Genomic DNA, 18,978 nt, shown 5'->3' on the forward strand with positions numbered 1-18,978 from the left:
GGGAGCAGAGGGGATTAAGAGAGCCGGGGAGCTGAAGGCCCTGGAGGTGTCTAAAATCAGCTAATAAGCAACGTGTTTCAAGCCTAAGCGATGGCAGACTAGGAATTGGCCACAATTTGCAAGCCCCAGCAGCGCTGCCTATTTTAATGTGAGTGGCTAGAGCTAGCTGGAAAAACGTCCCTTGCTCACCATGTGGCTAAGAAGCTGCAGAAACACTCTAAAATTCATCGCTGTTGTTAAATGGTCAGGCTTCAGGCTTCTCGGAAGCGTTACCTTCCAACAAAGCACCTTAGAGCAGACTACAGCTTGTCTCCTGCGAGGACCTGCAGAGCTACGTGCTGTTGCCAGATGCCTTTTTAACATCCCACACGGCTGCAGGGATTCGAGCTTTCGCCTTGATGGGTGAAATTCCAGCTTTCGCCTTGATGGCCACGCAGGCGACAGTGTCAGCCCTGCCACCGCAGCGCACTCTGCAGCCGTGGCATGCAGCGGCGCTGCTGGAATACCCTCCGGGATTTGCTGGAGAAGCTGCTTCTTCGGCAGTCGAAGACTTTGCCCGCTTTTGCCTGCGGCTCCGCAAGGGTGTCCTGTCGCAGGCGGGCCGAGGCCGTGGGGTGTTGGGGCAGGCCCGTGGAGCCGCTGTGCCTGCCTGCGTTTTGCTTACGGCTGCGGTTCTTGGAGCGAAGCTGCTGCGCCAAGGGTTTTCTTTCCAACCGCCCCCCCACAGCTGCTTCCCCGTGATGGTTATGGTGAGGAAAGTGCCCAGCCGCGGGAAGCGCTGTGTCGGCTGCTTCTCCACACGTGGGTGCACATGTGGGATGCTGTGTCTGTGCCCCGAGCTTCGGTCTCCACAGTAAGAGCCGGGCACGGGCACGGGCCACGGGGGGGTGTGGGTCTCCCTCAACATCAGCCCTGGGGACTTCTGTGCTGGCGGTCCTAAGGCTCTTTTGCTATCACCGTTCCCCCTGCTCGGGGCAGAGGAAGACCTGCAGGTGCTCCTGTGGCTCGCTGGGTGTTCAAAAGGTGGCACGGCTGCCCAGGAGAGATCAAGCCATCTTCCCACCATGTCCTGAAGCAAGGTGGTGCTGGGATGCTCAGGAGGGAGGCACGGGGTGTGTGTCTCAATCCTCCACAAGTGGAGCAGATTTTTGTCCCTTTTCTCCTGCAGAAGAGTAGAAAACACTTTGAGGGGCAAGGTACCCCCAAGGTACCGCTTTTGGGGTACCCTCAGCCCGGGGGTAGCCTGGCCAGGCTTCAAATGCTGTCGCAGGTTGTTGCCAGCCCACCACTGTGTCCCCGAGCAGAGGGGGAAGCTCCCAGCTTGTCTCCCGCTCCTCCCGCATGCCTTGTCCCCATTTCCCTGGCTTCTTCCTTCCTCCTGGGGTGCCCGTCACCCCTCACACCCCCGCAGGCACGAGCCCCCGTGTCCCCGGCACCCAACTGTGATGCCATCCGCTTCTCGTTCCGCCACCGCCAGGGCTGCTGTGCTGGGGACTGGGGCAGACATGGCGAGGTTGCCCTGCCTGATGGGTGAGTGACACCTGTCCCCAACACCCTCCCAGGGCCACCGCAGAAGTTGCTGGGCACGGGGCGGGGCTGGGGGGAAGAGGAGGCAGGAGAGGAGAGGGCCCAGCTGAAGGCAAAGTTGGGAAAGGAGGGGATGGAGGGATGTCACCATGGAAGCGTACAGAGACCCAGGTGTGGCGGAGGGGGCGGCTTGCAGGGGTGGGCAGCGGGCCCTACCAGGCAGGTGAGGCTGGCATTTTGTGGGGAAACAAACAAACAAACAAACAAACATAAAAAAAAAAAAAAAAAAAAAAAACCTAAGCAATCCCTCCCCCAAACCAAAACAACTGCCACCCAACCCAGAAAAAAACCCCAGCTTCTAAATTTTTGTTTCTTCCTTATTTTTCTTTTTTCTTTTCTTTTTTCTTCTTTCTTTTTTCTTTTTTCTTTTTTCTTTTTTCTTTTCTCTTTTTCTTTTTTCTTTTTTCTTTTCTCTTTTCTTTTCTTTTCTCTTCTCTTTTCTTTTCTTTTCTCTTCTCTTTTCTTTTCTTTTCTTTTCTTTTCTTTTCTTTTCTTTTCTTTTCTTTTCTTTTCTTTTCTTTTCTTTTCTTTTCTTTTCTTTTCTTTTCTTTTCTTTTCTTTTCTTTTCTTTTCTTTTCTTTTCTTTTCTTTTCTCTTCTCTTCTCTTCTCTTTTCCTTTTTTATTTTTTATTTATTCTTTTTTATTTATTCTTTTTTATTTTCTTCTTCTTTTCCTGTTTTCTCTTTTCCCTTTTTTCCCACTCTTTTTCTCTTTTTTTTCTACCCCCCCCTTTTTTTTTTTTCCTGCTTTTTTATTCTTTTTCCCCCTTTTTCCCTGGCGTTCCTGATTCCCCCGGGGCCCTGCATGCCCAGGTGATGGAGGGAGACCTCTTCCCAGCACCCTGCTCAGCACCAGCAGACAGGAGTGGGCCGCCCCACCAGCTGCTCTTTCATTTCCACCCACCGCTTGCCTCTGCCTTCTCCACCAGGGCTGCTGACCTTGCTGATGTCCTCCGTTGCTCTGGTGGTGCCCCCAACTCCGGGCAGCCCCCTGTCAGACAGAGAATACCGCTTCTTCTTTGCCAGCCTGCATCCCCCCTGGAAGGCGGACATGGCCTGTCAGGTGCGTCAGGCAAGTGGCTGCCTCAGCCCCAACATCCTGCAGCTGGACCAGGAGGAGAACCACGGCCATGTCCCCGAAGGTAGGGGCATCACCCTACCTCCAAAGGACAGAGGCGGGCATCACTCCAGCTGGAGCAGTGCTGGCTGCTTCTCTGCCCCAAAATGCCCCAGGATGGTGGGAACGGTGGCGGGAATCGTGGTGGGATGGGTCATTTTGGGGTCTCTAGCCCAAAGTTTGGCTTGGAGTAGGGCACTGCCAGCACTAGAGCACCGTGTCTTTGTGCAAGGGAGTTTGGTTTTGTGGACTCTCTGGGCACCTCTTCCAGTGCTGCACTGCTTTCCTGGACAAAATAGCTTCTCCTAATCATAGAATCATAGAATGGTTTGGGTTGGAAGGGACCTTAAAGATCATCTAGTTCCAATCCCCTGCCATGGGCAGGGACACCTCCCACTAGACCAGGTTGCTCAAAGCCCCATCCAGCCTGGCCTTGAACACTTCCAGGGATGGGGCATCCACAGCTTCTCTGGGCAACCTCTTCCAGTGCCTCACCACCATCATAGTGAAAAATTTCTTCCTGATATGTAACCTAAATCTACCCTCTTCCAGTTTGAAGCCATCACCCCTCATCCTATCGCTACAGGCCCTTCTAAAAAGTCCATCTCCAGCTTTCTTGTAGAGCCCCTTTAAGCACTGGAAGGCTGCTATAAGGTCTCCCTGGAGCCTTCTCTTCCCCAGGCTGAACAAGCCCAACGCTCTCAGCCTGTCCTCATAGCAGAGGTGCTCCAGCCCTCGGATCATCTTTGTGGCCCTCTTCTGGACCCACTCTTACAAGTCCATGTCCTTCTTGTGCCGAGGACTCCAAAGCTGGACACAGTACTCCAGGTGGGATCTCACCAGAGCAGAGCAGAGGAGGAGAATCACCTCCCTCAGCCTGCTGGTCATGCTTTTGATGCAGCCCAGGATACGGTTGACCTTATGGGCTGCAGGCACACATGTCTGGCTCATGTTGATGGCTAGTCCAAGCAGGAATTTGTAGGGTTTTTTTCCTCTTGTGTTGTCTGGCACCACCAAGAAGAGTTTGACAAGTCTTCTTGTTCTTTTCCTTCAGGTCCATGTGGGCTGCTGTTAACTCACCTCCCCATCTCCTCTTCACCCAAGCTGAAGAAACGCAGCTGCCCCAGGCTCTCTTCAGGGGTCACGGGCTGAAAGCCATGGCCATTTTGATGGCCCTTCGCTGATCTCTTCAGTTTCTCCACATCTCTGTTGGTGGGGTGGCAGAGGAAAAAAAACCAGCCACAGTTTTCTGAAGCTCACTGAAGCTCATCGTCTCTTCCTAACAGTTCATTTTACAACCTCATCAGCTCCTTCCAGCTTGATGTAGGGTTTAACGCAGCAGCTTGGCTCATGGGCTCTCATGGGCCTTTAAGAAAGCTTGAGCTGATAAGCTGCTTTTTTAAGTGTTTAACATTTCAGGAGCCAAGAAACATCCCAGTTCAGAAAGCGCCATAGCAACAGCACCCTTTAAATCTCTGCAATCATACTTTCCCTGCACCCCTGCACCAGAGAATTTAAGTGGCGTAATTATATCTGTGCAGCTGAAAAACTTGGGACTACTTCTGTTGTATTTTTCTTCAGAGGAAAAAAAATAGGAACAATTTTCTCATAAAAAAATATGTCTTTATATTTAGCTATGAACGTCAATGAACTGAATGATCAGCCAAGTGTGCTTATTTGGACTGCAGCTTGAGGGCAACTATTTCTTGCTTGTTTCTGCAGCTGTGTCAGGGGAACGGGTCCCACCCCACATCACCAGACCCAGGGATGGGTCCTGGGCTTCTCCCTCGCTTGTGGGCACCTGCAGTCCACGATGCCGTGGCACTAGGTGCACCCAGGAGCTATCCCTTGTTCCTCTCCTGGTGATGCCCAGCACCCTGGCACTGCTCTTTGGCATATCCAGCCAGGGTCCCACTGCTGCTGCCTCCGGAGGCTCAGCTGCCAAGAGCAGGAGCATCTGGGACTGCTAGGAGATGGGACAAGTTTGCAGGCTGCCCTCTTTGCCTTCTTCTCCTCCATCCCTCCGCCCAACAGACCCATCTGGCAGACTTTATTCCCCTCCATGTTCCCTTTCTTCCAGTTTTGGAGCTATTTGGGCACATGTTGTTGCCAGGCTGAGAGACTGGTTGGACGTGTTGGAGCATGTGGCCTCACATGTTTTGTCTTTACTGTCCTTGGAGCTGAATTGCAGTCCTGTCTACATCCAAATAGTCATGAGTATTAATTGTGCCTCTTCAAGTGTGGTGCTACGGAAAGCAGTTACCTTGTGTTTTAAACAAGGGAAGCCTACACATAACCTTTCAGCCCTCTTTGTTGTGGAAGATGAAAGTCAGGAGAATGTTTCCTGATGAGTATATGCAAATATCTTGGCTGTCTCCATCTTTTAGTGACGACGCAGTTGTTAATTAATTGCCCTCCCCAGGCTGGGAGCTCCTGCAGGTGGAATTGGCCACAAAGCCCAAGGGGGTGGATTCCTGACACCCAGCAGAAGCTGTAGCTGTTTGCAGCAAACACATGGGCAGAAGGAGCAGAGGAAAGGAGCAAAAGATCATATTGATTAAACTAAGCAGCTGGTGCTGGGAAGGGCTCCCCTTGGCAGGAAGGTCAGAGGATTCAAAGAAAGATATTTCCATAGGGCAGATGAGCTGAGAGAAAAGAGGAGATGGGAATCAGTGCTACAGGAGGGAAGCTGCTCATCAGGCCATGCCGTCAGCATTCAGCATGCTGCGGAAGAGCTGAGACACATTGAAAATCAAGAGACCAGCAAAGAGATCCGCTGGGAAACTTTATCTGTGTCAAGTTTGGTTTTTTTTTCAACTTCCGAGATGTTGGAACAAAAATGTACATTTCTTCTCCCCCCACCCCAAAATGGAAAGTTTCTGTGTCATCCAAGGCATGGTTTGTGACAGGACCCAAGCCTGGCCTGGTATGCACCACTGGTGATGCAGTCCTGGCCCAGGAGAGCCAGCCTAAGGCTGGGGTTAGCAAATGTTTGGGTTTCCTCCCTTGCCCAATGGCACCAATGCTCCTTTGCAAGCAGTGACTGTGTGGTGGAGTAAAACGCTGTTGCTCCGAGTCCATTGCACTGGCCAAGCCTGTGTCCCTCACGTCCTGGAAGGATTTCATAGACCATCACCAAAGGACAGGGTGGGGGGTCTGGTGTGTTCCCTACAAGGTGGGGCATTCTTCTGGGCTGGGATCCTGGTGGATATCTGAAATTCTACTTTTGCCGGTGAATCCGTATGCTCAACACAAGAGAAGGAGCGTATACAGTATAAAAGATGGTGTACAAGCAACTAAGAGGAGACCAGTGGAATCCCACCGCTAACCTCCTCTGTCTCAGCCAGCGCTTGACCCATTCAGTGTGTCCAAAGGGCTGGCTGTGCCAGCTGAGCCATGCACCCCCAGCGCAGAGGGAGCACAAGATTACGCCCCCCCCGCCCAGATCTCCCAGGGTTTTTGGCTCTCCTGCATGGTCTCATCTACCCTGTGATCACTGCAGGAAGAGCTGCAGCTTTTAAACCAGTATCAGGGAAGAGTGGCTGGAAAGCTGCCCAGCAGAAAAGGACCTGGGGGTGATGGTGGACGGCCAGGTTAACATGAGCCAACAGTGTGCCCAGGTGGCCAAGAAGGCCAACAGCATTCTGGCTTGTATCAGGAATAGCGTGGCCAGCAGTGGTAGGGAAGTGATCGTGCCTCTGTACTCGGCACTGGTGAGGCCTCACCTCGAGTGCTGTGTTCAGTTCTGGGCCCCTCTGTACAAGAGGGACATTGAAGCGCTGGAGCGTGTCCAGAGGAGAGCTACCAGGCTGGTGAGGGGTCTGGAGACCAGGTCATATGAGGAGAGGCTGAGGGAGCTGGGCATGTTTAGCTTGAAGAAGAGGAGGCTGAGGGGAGACCTCATTGCCCTCTACAACTACCTGAAAGGAGGTTGTAGAGAGGTGGGGGTTGGCCTCTTCTCCCAGGTGAAGAATGACAGGACCAGAGGAAATGGTCTGAAGCTGCGGCAGGGGAGGCTTAGGTTAGATATTAGGAAGAATTACTTTACTGAAAGAGTGGTCAGGCACTGGAACAGCCTGCCCAGGGAGGTGGTTGAGTCACCATCCCTAGAGGTATTTAAGAAACGTGTAGATTTGGCACTTCAGGGTATGCTCTAGTGGCAGAGGTTGTAGGGGTTTGTGGGGTTTTTTTGTGTGTGTGTATGGTTGGACTCGATGATCTCAAAGGTCCTTTCCAACCATGAAGATTCTATGATTCTATGATCGTTGTCATTGCTGGTCAAGACTATGGTGCATGTGTGTAGAGGCACAGGCTTTGCCAGCAGCATCTCAGCCCTATGGACTTTCCTCCATCCCCTGCACGGCTGGAATCACTGTCAAACTATGTTGCCCTGAAGAGTTTGTCTACTCTGGTGTTCCCAGGCCCAATCTGGCCATCTTTTTAACCCACCACATCATTACTTGCCTTTTATTTTTTTTTTTAAAACCCTTCAAAAGCTAATAACAGAGTCCTTATCAGATCCTGGAAACAGGAGGTTTGGGTCTCTGCAAAGGGGAAGATAACTGTGTGAAAAAAGGGCAGAAGGAAGAACTGAAACCCTGGGTGGTTTGGAGGGAAAGCGCGTGTGACACCTGGGATCGGGAGCTGTAACAGCACAGGGCTGTCATCTCCACCTGGGGGCAGACAGCTTTGACTTTCCCTTCAACCACAAGCTGCTCTGAAAACCGACATCCGAGAGGTCCCCATCTCTTGTCGTGCCCAGGCCAAGGGGGCAGATGCCTAAACCCATGTCCTGTCCCCATCCCACGTCTCCCTCTCACCCCTCTCCAGGGCCGGTCTGCTCTGACTTCCCGGAGGCGCCCTGGTTTCAGACCTTCTGCCAGTTCGCCCAGTACCGCTGCTTCAAACGCCAGTTCTATGCCAAGGTGGGGAGCAGGATTCGGGATAGGGGCGGGAATATCTCTTGGGAGATGGAAGGGGTGAGGAGGAAGGGAAGATAACGCAGTGGAACGTGTGTTTCTCCCTCTCTCCTCCATCCAGAGAATCCCATGTCTGAGGTTGCCTCCTCCAAAACACCTTCTCCTCCTGAACGAGCGACTGCACACTGTGGGGCCCTGGGAAAGGAGCGAAAGCTTCCCTACAGAAGAAGGTATGGTCTCCTGTAGCTACTCCTGCCCCCCAGCAGCTCTCCGGCTGGCCTCAAAAAGGTGCCCTGAGCCCCCCCATCCTTCTCTCTCCCCAGCTCCAGGGCAGGCTTCTCTCTCTGCCCTGCTGCATGACAGCGTGGACTCTTTCCTCAAGTACTCCTACGCACTGTCGAGTCAGAAACTGCTTCCGAGGAAGCTCCCCCTGGCCAAGCCAGGGATCCTGAGACCCCCGCTGCACAGGGGGCTGCCTGTGCCCCCACCGACTGTGCCGGTCCCGGATCGTCCTGCCCCCTCACCTCCCACTCTGGGATCCCCTGCCCAGACAGAGAAATCCTGGGAGCAACGCCTGCAGAACAGCGTCTGGCAGCTGATCCACTTGGCCCTCTCCTTGGAGAGATCCCTGGACACCAAGAGCTCTTCTCCGGACTCCAGCACCAAGTCAAAGCCAGGGAACACATCAGGCAGTGCCGAGGAGGGGGTGCAGGAAAAAGACCCCCGTGGCAGGTGAGGGGAAGGCTCGTCTCCTGACCCATGCAGGGCTGTCCTCATCACACCAGCTGATAGCCCTATGGCATTCATGCCCCTGCCCTGAGCAGCTGGTGAGTGCAGGCAGGTTTTTTGGGGCCAGCTGTCCCATACAGAGCAGGAGCGTACCCAGGGAGCCCATCAGACACCCCCTGCTCCAGCACAGACTGAACAGGGAGAGGGTGACCCAGCACCGCTAGCTCCTGACAACATTACTGTCTCCACATCCTAAGCAAAGTGCTTTTAGGCTGGATCTTAGCTGCAGGCAGGACCTTCTCCCGTGCATGTGTGTCCCCACACTGTGGCCATCTGCAGAATGCAATCACCTCTGAACTCATGCTTCTCCCAACTCACCTCTCCCAAGAGTCCAGATGACCTGCAGAAATAGCTTCCTTGCGAACACGGGCCCTTGGGATGCTGGAGTAAATGTGCTTTTCTCTGTGCTCCTCAACTCTCTGCATGAAATGTGAAGCACAGAATCACAGAATCAAGAGTGGTAGGGATTGGAAGGCACCTTTGGAGATCTTCTAGTCCAACCCCCCTGGCAAGGCAGGTTCACCTGGAGCAGGCTGGACAGGAACGCGTCCAGGCGGGTTTTGAATATCTCCAGAGACGGAGACTCCACCACCTCTCTGGGCAGCCTGTTCCAGGGCTCTGCCACCCTCAAAGTAAAGAAGTTTTTCCTCATGTTGAGACAGAATTTCCTGTGTTCCAGTTTGTGCCCGTTGCCCCTTGTCCTGTCAGCGGGCACCACTGAGAAGAGACTGGCCCCATCCTCCTGACACTCCCCCTTTAGATTTGATGAGATCCCCTCTCAGTCTTCTCTTCTCCAGCCTAAACAGATCCAGGTCTCAGCCTTTCCTTATAAGAGAGGTGCTCCAGTTCCTTGATCATCTTTGTAGCCCTCCACTGGACTCTCTCCAATAGTTCCCTGTCCTTCTTGAACCGGGAAGCCCAGAACTGGACACAGTGCTCCTGATGTGGCCTCACCAAGGCAGAGTAGAGGGGGAGGGTGACCTCACTCGACCTGCTGGCCACACTCTGTTTATTGCACTCTGGGATACCATTGGCCTTCTTGGCCACAAGGGCACGTTGCTGGCTCCTGCTCAACTTGTTGTCCACCAGCAGTCCCAGGTCCCTCTCTGCGGAGCTGCTTTCCAGCAGATGTTTCTTAAAACAGTCTGACCTGAGGAGCGCCCTGAGGAGTGCTCCATCCTCACCCAGGCAGAGCAAAAGTAGCCCCAGGCTAGGAAACGGAGCCAGGAGCACAGAGCCTTGCCCCTGGCTGTGCAGAACCACTGCTTCTGCTCGAGCAAATGCACCTCTCTGCACTCTGGATCTGTGCATTGGTCTTCCTGGGGGCTTTCTGGTTCCCCATTCTGGCTTTGAAGTCATTTTACATGCCCTTCTTAGTTCCTCTGGCCCGGGGATGCAGTGGGAACTTGTCGAGCATCTTGAGCTCTTCTCAGCTGATCTGCCAGGATCCATTTGCCTCTGCGCTCACGCAGCTGGGACTGGTGAGCCCAGACAGAAAAGACCTGCAAAAGGATCGTATGTTTTCACTCAAATTAACTTTCTGATCCTTTGTGGCTGAGGACCGCTTGCTTTGACTGAGATGCAAAGATTATTTTGCTTGCCAAGAGCAAAAAAAAAAAAAAAAAAAGCTAGCTAGCTAGATGTGGTTTTCATGGAGAAGTAATTTTGGTTTCTCTCTGTTGCTGGCTAGTGATGTTCCTGTAAGCACACAGGTTTTGTGCACGGTTGCACATCTGTGGTTTCTATTAAAGACGCTGCGTACTACTACAGTTGAGCCAGAGATCCCACTTCTGCATGTAAAAAATGAATTGCATCGTGCTGTTAAAGCTGTAAGTGTTCTCTTGCAAGGCTGTAACTTATGTCATCCTCCTTCCTAATATTGTAGGAGGCTTTTACTGCCCAGCAAATTTTTCCTGGTGTTATGTACTCTAAGGCAAAATGATGTTTCGCTGAGGATATGTTCGTTTTCCCTGCCTCTGAAGTTGAGCCTTGCTCTGATTTAGTTATGTTGGGATTATCGAGGGACTGCTGCGATTGCAGATGACACTCACTATTCTGCTGCAGAGTTTCTCAAAGACGCTAATGCTGACTGTGTGCCTGTAACCTGGCAGCCGAGCCCCATCAATCATGCTAAGCAAAGCTTAAACCCCAGCGAGGATAAAAAAAGCGAGATGGGCTGCGCCTGTCGGCTTTGCTGCTCTCCACATCCCACCTCCTCTCAAAGGGACTTCAAAGCATGACCTAAAAAAGGGGCAAAAATGCTTTGAGGCATTTCCATTCCAGCAAGAGGCGCAGCGCCAGGTGGGACCGGTTGGTGTGCACAGGTGCCATTCAGTGTCTGGTTTAACCCAAGTTGTGCATGGTTGTGACGGAACCCAGGTCTGCGTGTGTTCCCTGGGGTCTTATGTCCAGCGGGACATCCCTCCCTTCTTGCTCACCCATGCTTGTGGCAGCTGGTCTGGTAGTTCTACCACCTTTCATGGTACCTGGTGAAGGTAGCTGTGACCTGAGAGACACATGGCGATAGTAGCAAAATAACAAGGAGAAGAATTGGCAGCACGCTTTTGCGGCCTTTCTGCTAGCAGTGAATCATCATAGGGCAAAAAAAGCGTCTCTTATTGCATTTATCTTAAATTTCTAGTCTTTATTGTGCTTTCTGCCCCTTTGATTAAAGAGCTATGTATTTCCCAGTTTTCCTCTCCTCAAAGTTACCTACATGCCATGATTCAGTCTTGCAGCAAGCTGAAGAGAGCTCCACAGCTCTCTTGTTATGAAGCCTGCACAACTCATTTTCTGTGGCGATTTTCAGTGTCCCTTTAAAAATCCACACACCCCAGCTCTGCCTGCACCATTCAGCGGTGGGTTCCAGCCGTTGGGTATTCAGAAGGAGGTCAACCTCCCTTTCCTTTCCCAGCTCTTCTGTTTGCACACAAGAATTGCGTTTGCCTTTTTTCCCAGGGCTTCCCACTCTTGCGTTGTTTGTCCGCTATGACCCCTCCATCCTTTTAAGCATCACAGCTGTCCCGGATACAGACGCCATCCTGTTGGTATTCGCATGTGGATGCTCGTGGTTCGCCTGAGCCCAGCTTCCCCAGCAAGGCTGAGCCCTCCTGCTCCTGCTTTACCCCTCCAGGTAGTCCTTGGTGTGCTTACATGCTTCACCCCCAGTGGCTTTAATTTTAAGACCAGACCCTTCGTTAAAAATACCGTCAGTAGAAAAAAAAAAACCACTCACTTTGAATCATCATCACCCATTAACATTTACTTCTCTTTTACCACGTTAGCATTTACTTCTCTTTTACCACGGGTGGTGCAGGGTGGGAACCCTCCCCCTGACACTTCTCAGCTGCTTTGAGGAACTAGTGGCCTCTTGGGAATGATGTAGAGGTAGCTTTTGGCCATTCAGTAAGGCCAGGATGCAATTTAGTGTCTACGTATTGCTACTGTGCATGGCTAGCTGTGAAAGGGGAGTCGTGACAAGGCAGGTTGTCTTCTCACCACCAGGCCAGAAGACTTTCAAGTGCTCTGAGGCTTTTGGGAAACTCAGAGCAGGGGGCTCGCAGTGTCCCAGGGGTGCAGAGGTAAAAGGCTGCAATATCATGCGGGTCACCAGGAGAGATGTATTTACAAAACACAAATTTTCCCATGCTTTGTGCCCCCTGCCTCTTGGGCAGCTGTTACGTTCTGGTTCTCCCAAAGGCTCCGGCGTTGGGTTATCTGCTAGGTTTGATCTGTCAGGTACGGATCAGCCTTCTTGGCATGCAGGACAAGACCTCTTTTTCTTTCTGAAGCTGTTAAGAATAGCTTTTTTCCTTAGTGGTTTTACTTTCCTACAGCAACCCCCCTAAATCAGAAGTTACAAAGTGCTGGAAAGCTGCTGTTTGCTCCTTATCTTCCTTTCTGCTTGCCTCAGGTATTCACCCCACCTCTCACAGCCAGCCAATATCGGGGAGGTTCAGCTGCTGAAAGTTAATGGCCCAAATCCTTGCCATTACGTGGAGAGAGAGGTGGATGTTGTTAACCAGCCCTCTTCAGAGATACCGCTGAAGTAGGCTCTGTATGTGTCACTCCACGTCTTGAGATGCTAAAGCAAGATAGGCTTTTACCTGAAGTTTTCTCTTTTTGCCTTTGGGCTACTGCTGATCTTGGCCCACAGACTCTTCTCAATTATATTTTTTTACATTCCCTTTGAAACATTGCCTGCCGGTACCTCTGGGGCTTTTTCCAGGGCAGCAGTTACAGGACATTAACGTGCAGAGGTACAAAGCCGGGGAGGGATTTGCATTAGGAAATCGCTTTTAGACAGACCTATCAGTTTCCCTGACGCATGGGGAAACTTCTGCACATCCACAAATGGCTCGGCAGCGCATCAGCAAGCGCAGGGGACCAGCAGCAGTGCTGTGCTGGCTCTGTACCAGTGGCCCTTAGTGACGCTGTGGTGGGACACAAAGCCCCAGTGCTGCCGTGAGGCAGCAGCTGTGGGAGAGTGGCTGGATGGGCCACACAGCGGTGCCAGGTCACTGGGAATCACTGGGAGAGGAACTAGGGAGAGCATCGGTGGATTGCAGGTGCCCACAAGAGGGGGAGAAGCCCAGGACCCATCCCTGGGTCTGGTGGTGTGGGATGGGACCCATTCTCCTGACACTTCTGAGCTGCTTTCAGTAGCCAGCTGTCACCTGGGGATGTATCTCGCTCACCCGGAGGTGGTAAACCAAATCATTAACTTGCAACCGTGAGGCCCAAAAGCCTCGTGGCAGAGATGGAGAACAGAGATAGAGGAGGAAATAGATGTGGCAGAGAGCACAACAGAATTTCTTGGTAATCTCAGGCTGGTGGCACAACCCAGTTTCCTGGGTGGGTGAGCGGAAGCTATGTAAGGGACGCGAGGCTTTCTGACCCGCATGGGCCAATCGTATCAAATACGGTCCATAAATCTAAAGTTTGCCGTGCAGCAGAGGCTGCTACCCACATCTGACTTTGCATGTGTTGTGAACAAGTAGGTCATCAACACTCAGCAGATGTTTTAGCACTACTTATGAGCTACTTATGGAAGCGCTCTTTTTAGAAAAGACTAGAGCCGAGTTCCCTTTTGCTGCCCCTTTTGCCTGTAATCCTCTATTTGCATCTTGTTTGGGCTGCACTTGTTGGACCAGTACATGTGTTGGAGAAAGCAAAGGCTGCTAAACCCATTTATTAGAAGTTGCTTTCTAAGCTTCAGGTTGTTATTTATTTGCTATTTTTTAAAGAAGTACAGCAAGCTGGACAGTTTTCTTCTTATTTCTACCTCAGTGATGAAAACACCAGAGCTATTCATATAATTTTTAATGATCGTTAATGTGCCTCTCACTTTACTGGCTTGATCCTTCTGGTGCGATGAAGAAGCAATCAAATCACAATGTGCCACTGGATTAACAAGCAAGTAGTGGAACAATAGCCAATAATGACATATTTGTGGATAAATTCTTTCAGATAAGTTTGGAGAATAATATCAGGGTCATTAATTGAAATTCGTGAGTCCTATCAAGATGGCCCATCCAGTTTATCAAATCTTGAAGGCGAAGATCCAACTGTGCCTAAGCAGTTAAGCATCTGAGTGGTGGCAGGGACTCCCTTCGGCTGTCACAGATTTATCAGCAAAACGGACCAAACACTTGTTCTCTTGGGCTACAACTGCTTAGGAGAGAAATTGTCAGTGTTAGGTGATCCCCACACAAAGAGCAATCCTGTACGGAAGATAAATGCGAGGTGTGCCTTGGGGGCTGTCACTGGTTTTTCTCTCAGTGATGTCCAGCTCCCAGTCACAGAAAAATGCTGAGAGGGTTGAATTGAACAACCTTAGACAAGGTTTTCAAGTGGGATGAGCACAGATTTTCTGCTCTAAATTTAAAATTTCCTGTTCTTCTTGGTATCCTAAATGGTCTGAATTTTTACAGAGGAAAAAACAAACAAACAAACCAGAAATAAAAAGGATCATGTGGAGCCATGAGATGGAGGAGTGGACATAAAGGGTCTTACGGGCTCTTGAAGTGGTCTCTGCAGGATAGGTGGGCTTTGGGGCTTTGTTTCTCTTTTTTACTGGCACATTTTAATTCATTCCAGCTTTGCCTGAGTTGGCATCTGTCACTGCTGACCTCAGTTTGCATTCTTTTGCCCTCTCTGAACTCAGATCTTCCCTTCACAAACCTCTGACCAGGTTGGTCACACTGTGGTGCATCGCAGTAAGAGATGCACAGGCTTGCAATAAGTGGATTTCCAGGTTTTCAGCTGTCCTCGGTTTTTCAGTGGATGTGGTTGATGTGCTGTGGGTTGGCACCACAGAATTTGTTCACGTGTCTGTGTCTACAGAATACCATTTGCAGCCCGTCCCCAGCGCAGTACAGGATGATGTGTTGAAGGAACATCTTTGCTTGCCTCGATGCAGGCTAGAGCAGCGTCTGCTGCACTGTGATAAAACAAGTTTGACTGTAAAAAAAAAACTGAAAAAACCCTAGCACTCATTAAATTTTCTGTGACTAAGATTTTCCAGGTTAGAATCATAGAATCACAGAATGGTTAGAGTTGGAAGGGACCTTAAAGATCATCTAGTTCCAACCCCCCTGCCATGGGCAGGGACACCTCTCACTAGACCAGGCTGCTCAAAGCCCCATCCAGCCTGGCCTTGAACACCTCCAGGGATGGGGCATCCACAGCTTCTCTGGGCAACCTCTTCCAGTGTCTCACCACCCTCACAGTGAAGAATTGCTTCTTGATATCTAATCTAAATCTTCCAGTTTGAAGCCATTACCCCTTCTGAGATGCCTTCAGAGATGCTGACATGCTCATTTGCTGCTGGTTAATGTGAACCATTTGGGTAAAGGATCACTTGTTTCTGACCCACTGCAAGTGCAGGGCATGTGCTGCGAGATCCTTCATCCGCAGTGTGTGGCAGGGCCCAGGGATCTGTTAAGGAGGTGCACAAAACTTCTTCCTATTCGTAGCCCTAACGCTCACCCACGTTCTGCTATGTGAGTGCACACCCAAACCCAGTGCGAATGCCAAGCATCCGCATGTTCCTGCACATACGGTGTATGCCTCTCACATGTCCATGGATCTGTGAACACCAGCCACTCCTTACAGCTTGATTTCTTTACACGCCATACAATTGCAAGAGTTTAACGGCAGGGAGGTTGATTCTTTGAGCCTTCAGGCCTGGCAATTGCTCTGATCACTCACCCTGGCCTTCCCGCTCAGCACAGGACGTGGAGCCATGCCTAGTGAGCCCTGAAGGAAAAACAGTATAGTGTGGCTGAGCCACAGACCCTTCTCCTAAGAGAAGTTTGAGATGTCTTTTTGAAGTCTCCAAGCTGTGGAGAAACCACCCCATCAACTGCTCCCGTGCTAAATACCCTTCGCGTCAGGAACATGCAGCTGATTTCTGGTTTGAATGGATCTCACCCCAAATTCCAACCACCAAAAGTCATTACTCTTCCATCTGCTGATGAAGAGAGCCTTCCAACTGATCTCCACCTTGGTAAAAGTACAGACCAAGTGAGTGGCTGCCCACTAGTGCCTTTGCTCAGCTAAGTAAAGGTTCTTCAGTTTCTTGCTCCACGTGAAAGTTTTCCAGGCCTTAGAAAATCTCATCTTCATGACCTTCCTCCAGGTTCGCCACCTCCTTTTTAATTTTTTTTAAGGCTAATCTGAAGGTCTCCAAGAAGTTTCAGCTATTCTTAGGAAAACTCCATACAGGTTAGCCCCTGCATGGATTTTAAGAGCATTTTAACATAAGCAATTACTGCTCTTGTCTTTTCTTACTTTCTGCCAGATCAAAGTTTATTTATCATTGATTTTGTTTCTAGACACAGAAGACAAATACTTAAGGAGCATTTTTACCTCTTCTGCATCATTGCTAATAATTCATACCATCCTGCCTAATAACAATTCTGTACCTTGTGTACAATTTCTTCTGTTCCTAAGAGATGTAAAATATTTTTATTGCCCTTGTCCCACTATCATTAAATTTTCTATCTTTAGCTTCCTGTGTCAGTTTGGATGAACAGTTAATTCATTGTGACCATTTTTTCCCCCTTTCTGTCAAATACATTGGCTCAAGCAGGAGGGAGTTCTAAGTTATAGACTCCAGACCCAAATGGGGCTGCCCCGTGGTCAAGACTCAGCAGGCCCCTAACAAACACCTCCTTGCTATGCACTCAGGTGGACAAAACTCAGCATCAGCAGCTGCTGCAGAAGCCCCTGGGAAAGTTCCTCAATCTGTGCTCCTCAACCAGCCCTCTCACATGCTCCCGAATGCACACACACACACACCCCAGCCCATAGCCTCCGTGTTACACAGGCACGTACAGGTTCTGCAGACACTCATGTTCCTCCATGCAGTTTGGCCAAGAGTCCGAGTTTTCTTGGGGAAAGCTTTTTTGCTATGCTTTGGGGTTGTTTTCCCCCCCTTTCATTTTTTAACTAAAGGTCTGTGTCTTCAGCTTGTGACAAGAGACGAGACTTGACTTTCTCCACCCCTTCCTCCGTCAGCCTTTTAGCCCTGAAGAACGGCGAGGCAGTGATTATCCTGTGCTATGCAATGCTGGAGGGAAACTGTCTCTCGTCAGTGGTCACCCAGGCCTGGAAGGAAATGGAAGACAGAGTCCTTGGGTTCGGAGATTCGGTAAAGATGCTGATGTCTGCCTTTGAGCCCTACTGTGTGCGGGGCTCCCTGCAGTGCTGACCACAATGCTCTGGCAGCCGGAGCTCATCAGCGCTGTCCTTTCAGGTGCCACCTCCTGGGAGAAGCTGACCTGGGTGACCAGGGAGGCAAGCTCCAAGCCAGGGGTATGGGTGCTCCTCAGTCTCCTTTTCCCCCCCTGACCTCCCTGCTGCATCCACCCTTAGGTGTGTGACAGCCTCGGGCGGCGTCACATGGACCTCTGCCCTAACTGCGCCTTCTGCTCGCTGAAGAGGGAGCAGTGTCGGCGCATCAAAAACCTGAAGCGTGTCCACTGCGAGACAGGCAGCTTCACCCCCTACATCAACCCTCAGATCTCAGCCCAGTACCAGGCTGCGGGCAACAAGGTATACCGAGCGTGCTGCACCTCCGGCCGCCCTCTGAGGAGGAGCGTGAGGAGGTGGTGGGGAAGGGGAGGAAGGGGGGAAGAAGCACAGCTTTCCTTATCCCATCCCTTTCCAGACCAGCTCCCCAGAGACCTCGGAGTACTATGGCATGGATATTTTTCGAGGGCTGAGGGTGGAGTATTGGTGCAGCCGGATAGCCACCCGTGGCTGTGAGGACCCTCGTGTGGCCCTCTGGCTGAAGGCGGAGTACACCGCCTTCCAAGATGGAGATGCCCCGAGCCAGGTGGGTGCCCAGTGGGTGCTCCCATCCCTCCTCCTCTTCTTTCTCCGGCCTTCATTCCCATCTCCCCAGATCTGCGACACGGGAGGAGTACAGCACCCCAGCTACTGTGCCTTCAAGAGCCACCAGTGTCTGCTGCAGACCCTCTACAACCAGAAGGTGAGAAGCAGCCTGCGCTGCCCATTACACAGCCTTCTCCTCCGTGGCTGGTCCCTCCACAACCAGCCCCAAGTTCCTGCAGGGCTCACTGGCCCACTGCTTGTCTTGCTTCTCTGACAGATTGAATCAAACTCAGCCTTAGCACATTATTGAGACGTTGCCTTCGCAGCCAGTAGGACACACTTGGGTGTGCTTCGGTGGGTGACAAATGGTGACCCGAGCACAGCTGGCATGTGATTGAGGCAGTGGGATTTGCACGGATGCTGTAAGAGAAGGCAGCGGAGACAGCTACTAATGTAGTGACAGAGAAGCCGTGGAGAGCCTCCTACCCGTTGGGGTATCCCTGTATATCCCTGCAGGGAGGGTCTCCACCATCTACTGGGTGCTGCCTAGGCGGTAACAAAAAACAGAAACACCAGAGCAGGACAGAGGACTAGCCCTTATCTTAGGAAACAGGCAGTTTGGCTATTATCCTTTCCCTCCCGCTTCCCAGCTGGTTCTACCTTCTTCCCTCTGGTGCCCCCATCATCCCAGCCTCCAGATGCCACCCATCATGGAGGTCCTTTTTTCCCTGGGGGAGGGATGGGCAACGGTATCAGTCCTATGAACTCAGGCTCTCTTTGCAGGTGTCTCGCTACGGCTGCCACAGAAACGAGACGTACCGGGTGCTGAGTGAGAAGGAGGGAGAGGAAGAGGTGCAGCTGTGGCACCAGAGGTTCCTCAGCCTCACCAGGGGATGATGCAAGGTAGTACGGGTATGCAGGGAAGCCCAGGGCTCTGGAGCAGGCTCTCGGGGGCTGTGGTGGGACAGAGAGCCTGGATAGACTTGGACAGCTCTTCCAAGAGCCCTTGCTGGCCCACTAGCTCATCATGGCCACACGTTCCCCTCCGAGCACTTGCCCTGCACCATCGGGAGTGACACACGAGGAGGGGAGCTTCATTCAACAGCACTTCACTGTGGTGCCTGCTGGAACTCCCCCTGAAAACATTTTCTCCAACCAAAGGAGCAGCTGAACATCGGAGAAGGTATCAGACCTGGGAACCTGGATTTAGAGACACTGGTCCAA

At 51.4% G+C, this 18,978-nt stretch overlaps 1 protein-coding gene across 1 annotated transcript; it reads left to right on the top strand.

The window, feature by feature from the left end:
* Nucleotides 1-1,505: 1,505 nt before the first annotated feature.
* ACRBP (acrosin binding protein) lies at nt 1,506-18,651 on the top strand. Its single transcript, XM_074592883.1, has 10 exons — nt 1,506-1,530; nt 2,517-2,729; nt 7,535-7,629; nt 7,745-7,853; nt 7,947-8,355; nt 16,936-17,068; nt 17,293-17,472; nt 17,588-17,755; nt 17,825-17,911; nt 18,538-18,651. Exons 1-10 carry the CDS (start codon nt 1,506-1,508, stop codon nt 18,649-18,651), a joined length of 1,533 nt encoding a protein of 510 aa, XP_074448984.1.
* Nucleotides 18,652-18,978: the final 327 nt, after the last annotated feature.

Source organism: Larus michahellis, chromosome 1, assembly GCF_964199755.1.
Source record: "Larus michahellis chromosome 1, bLarMic1.1, whole genome shotgun sequence".
NCBI lineage: Eukaryota > Metazoa > Chordata > Aves > Charadriiformes > Laridae > Larus > Larus michahellis.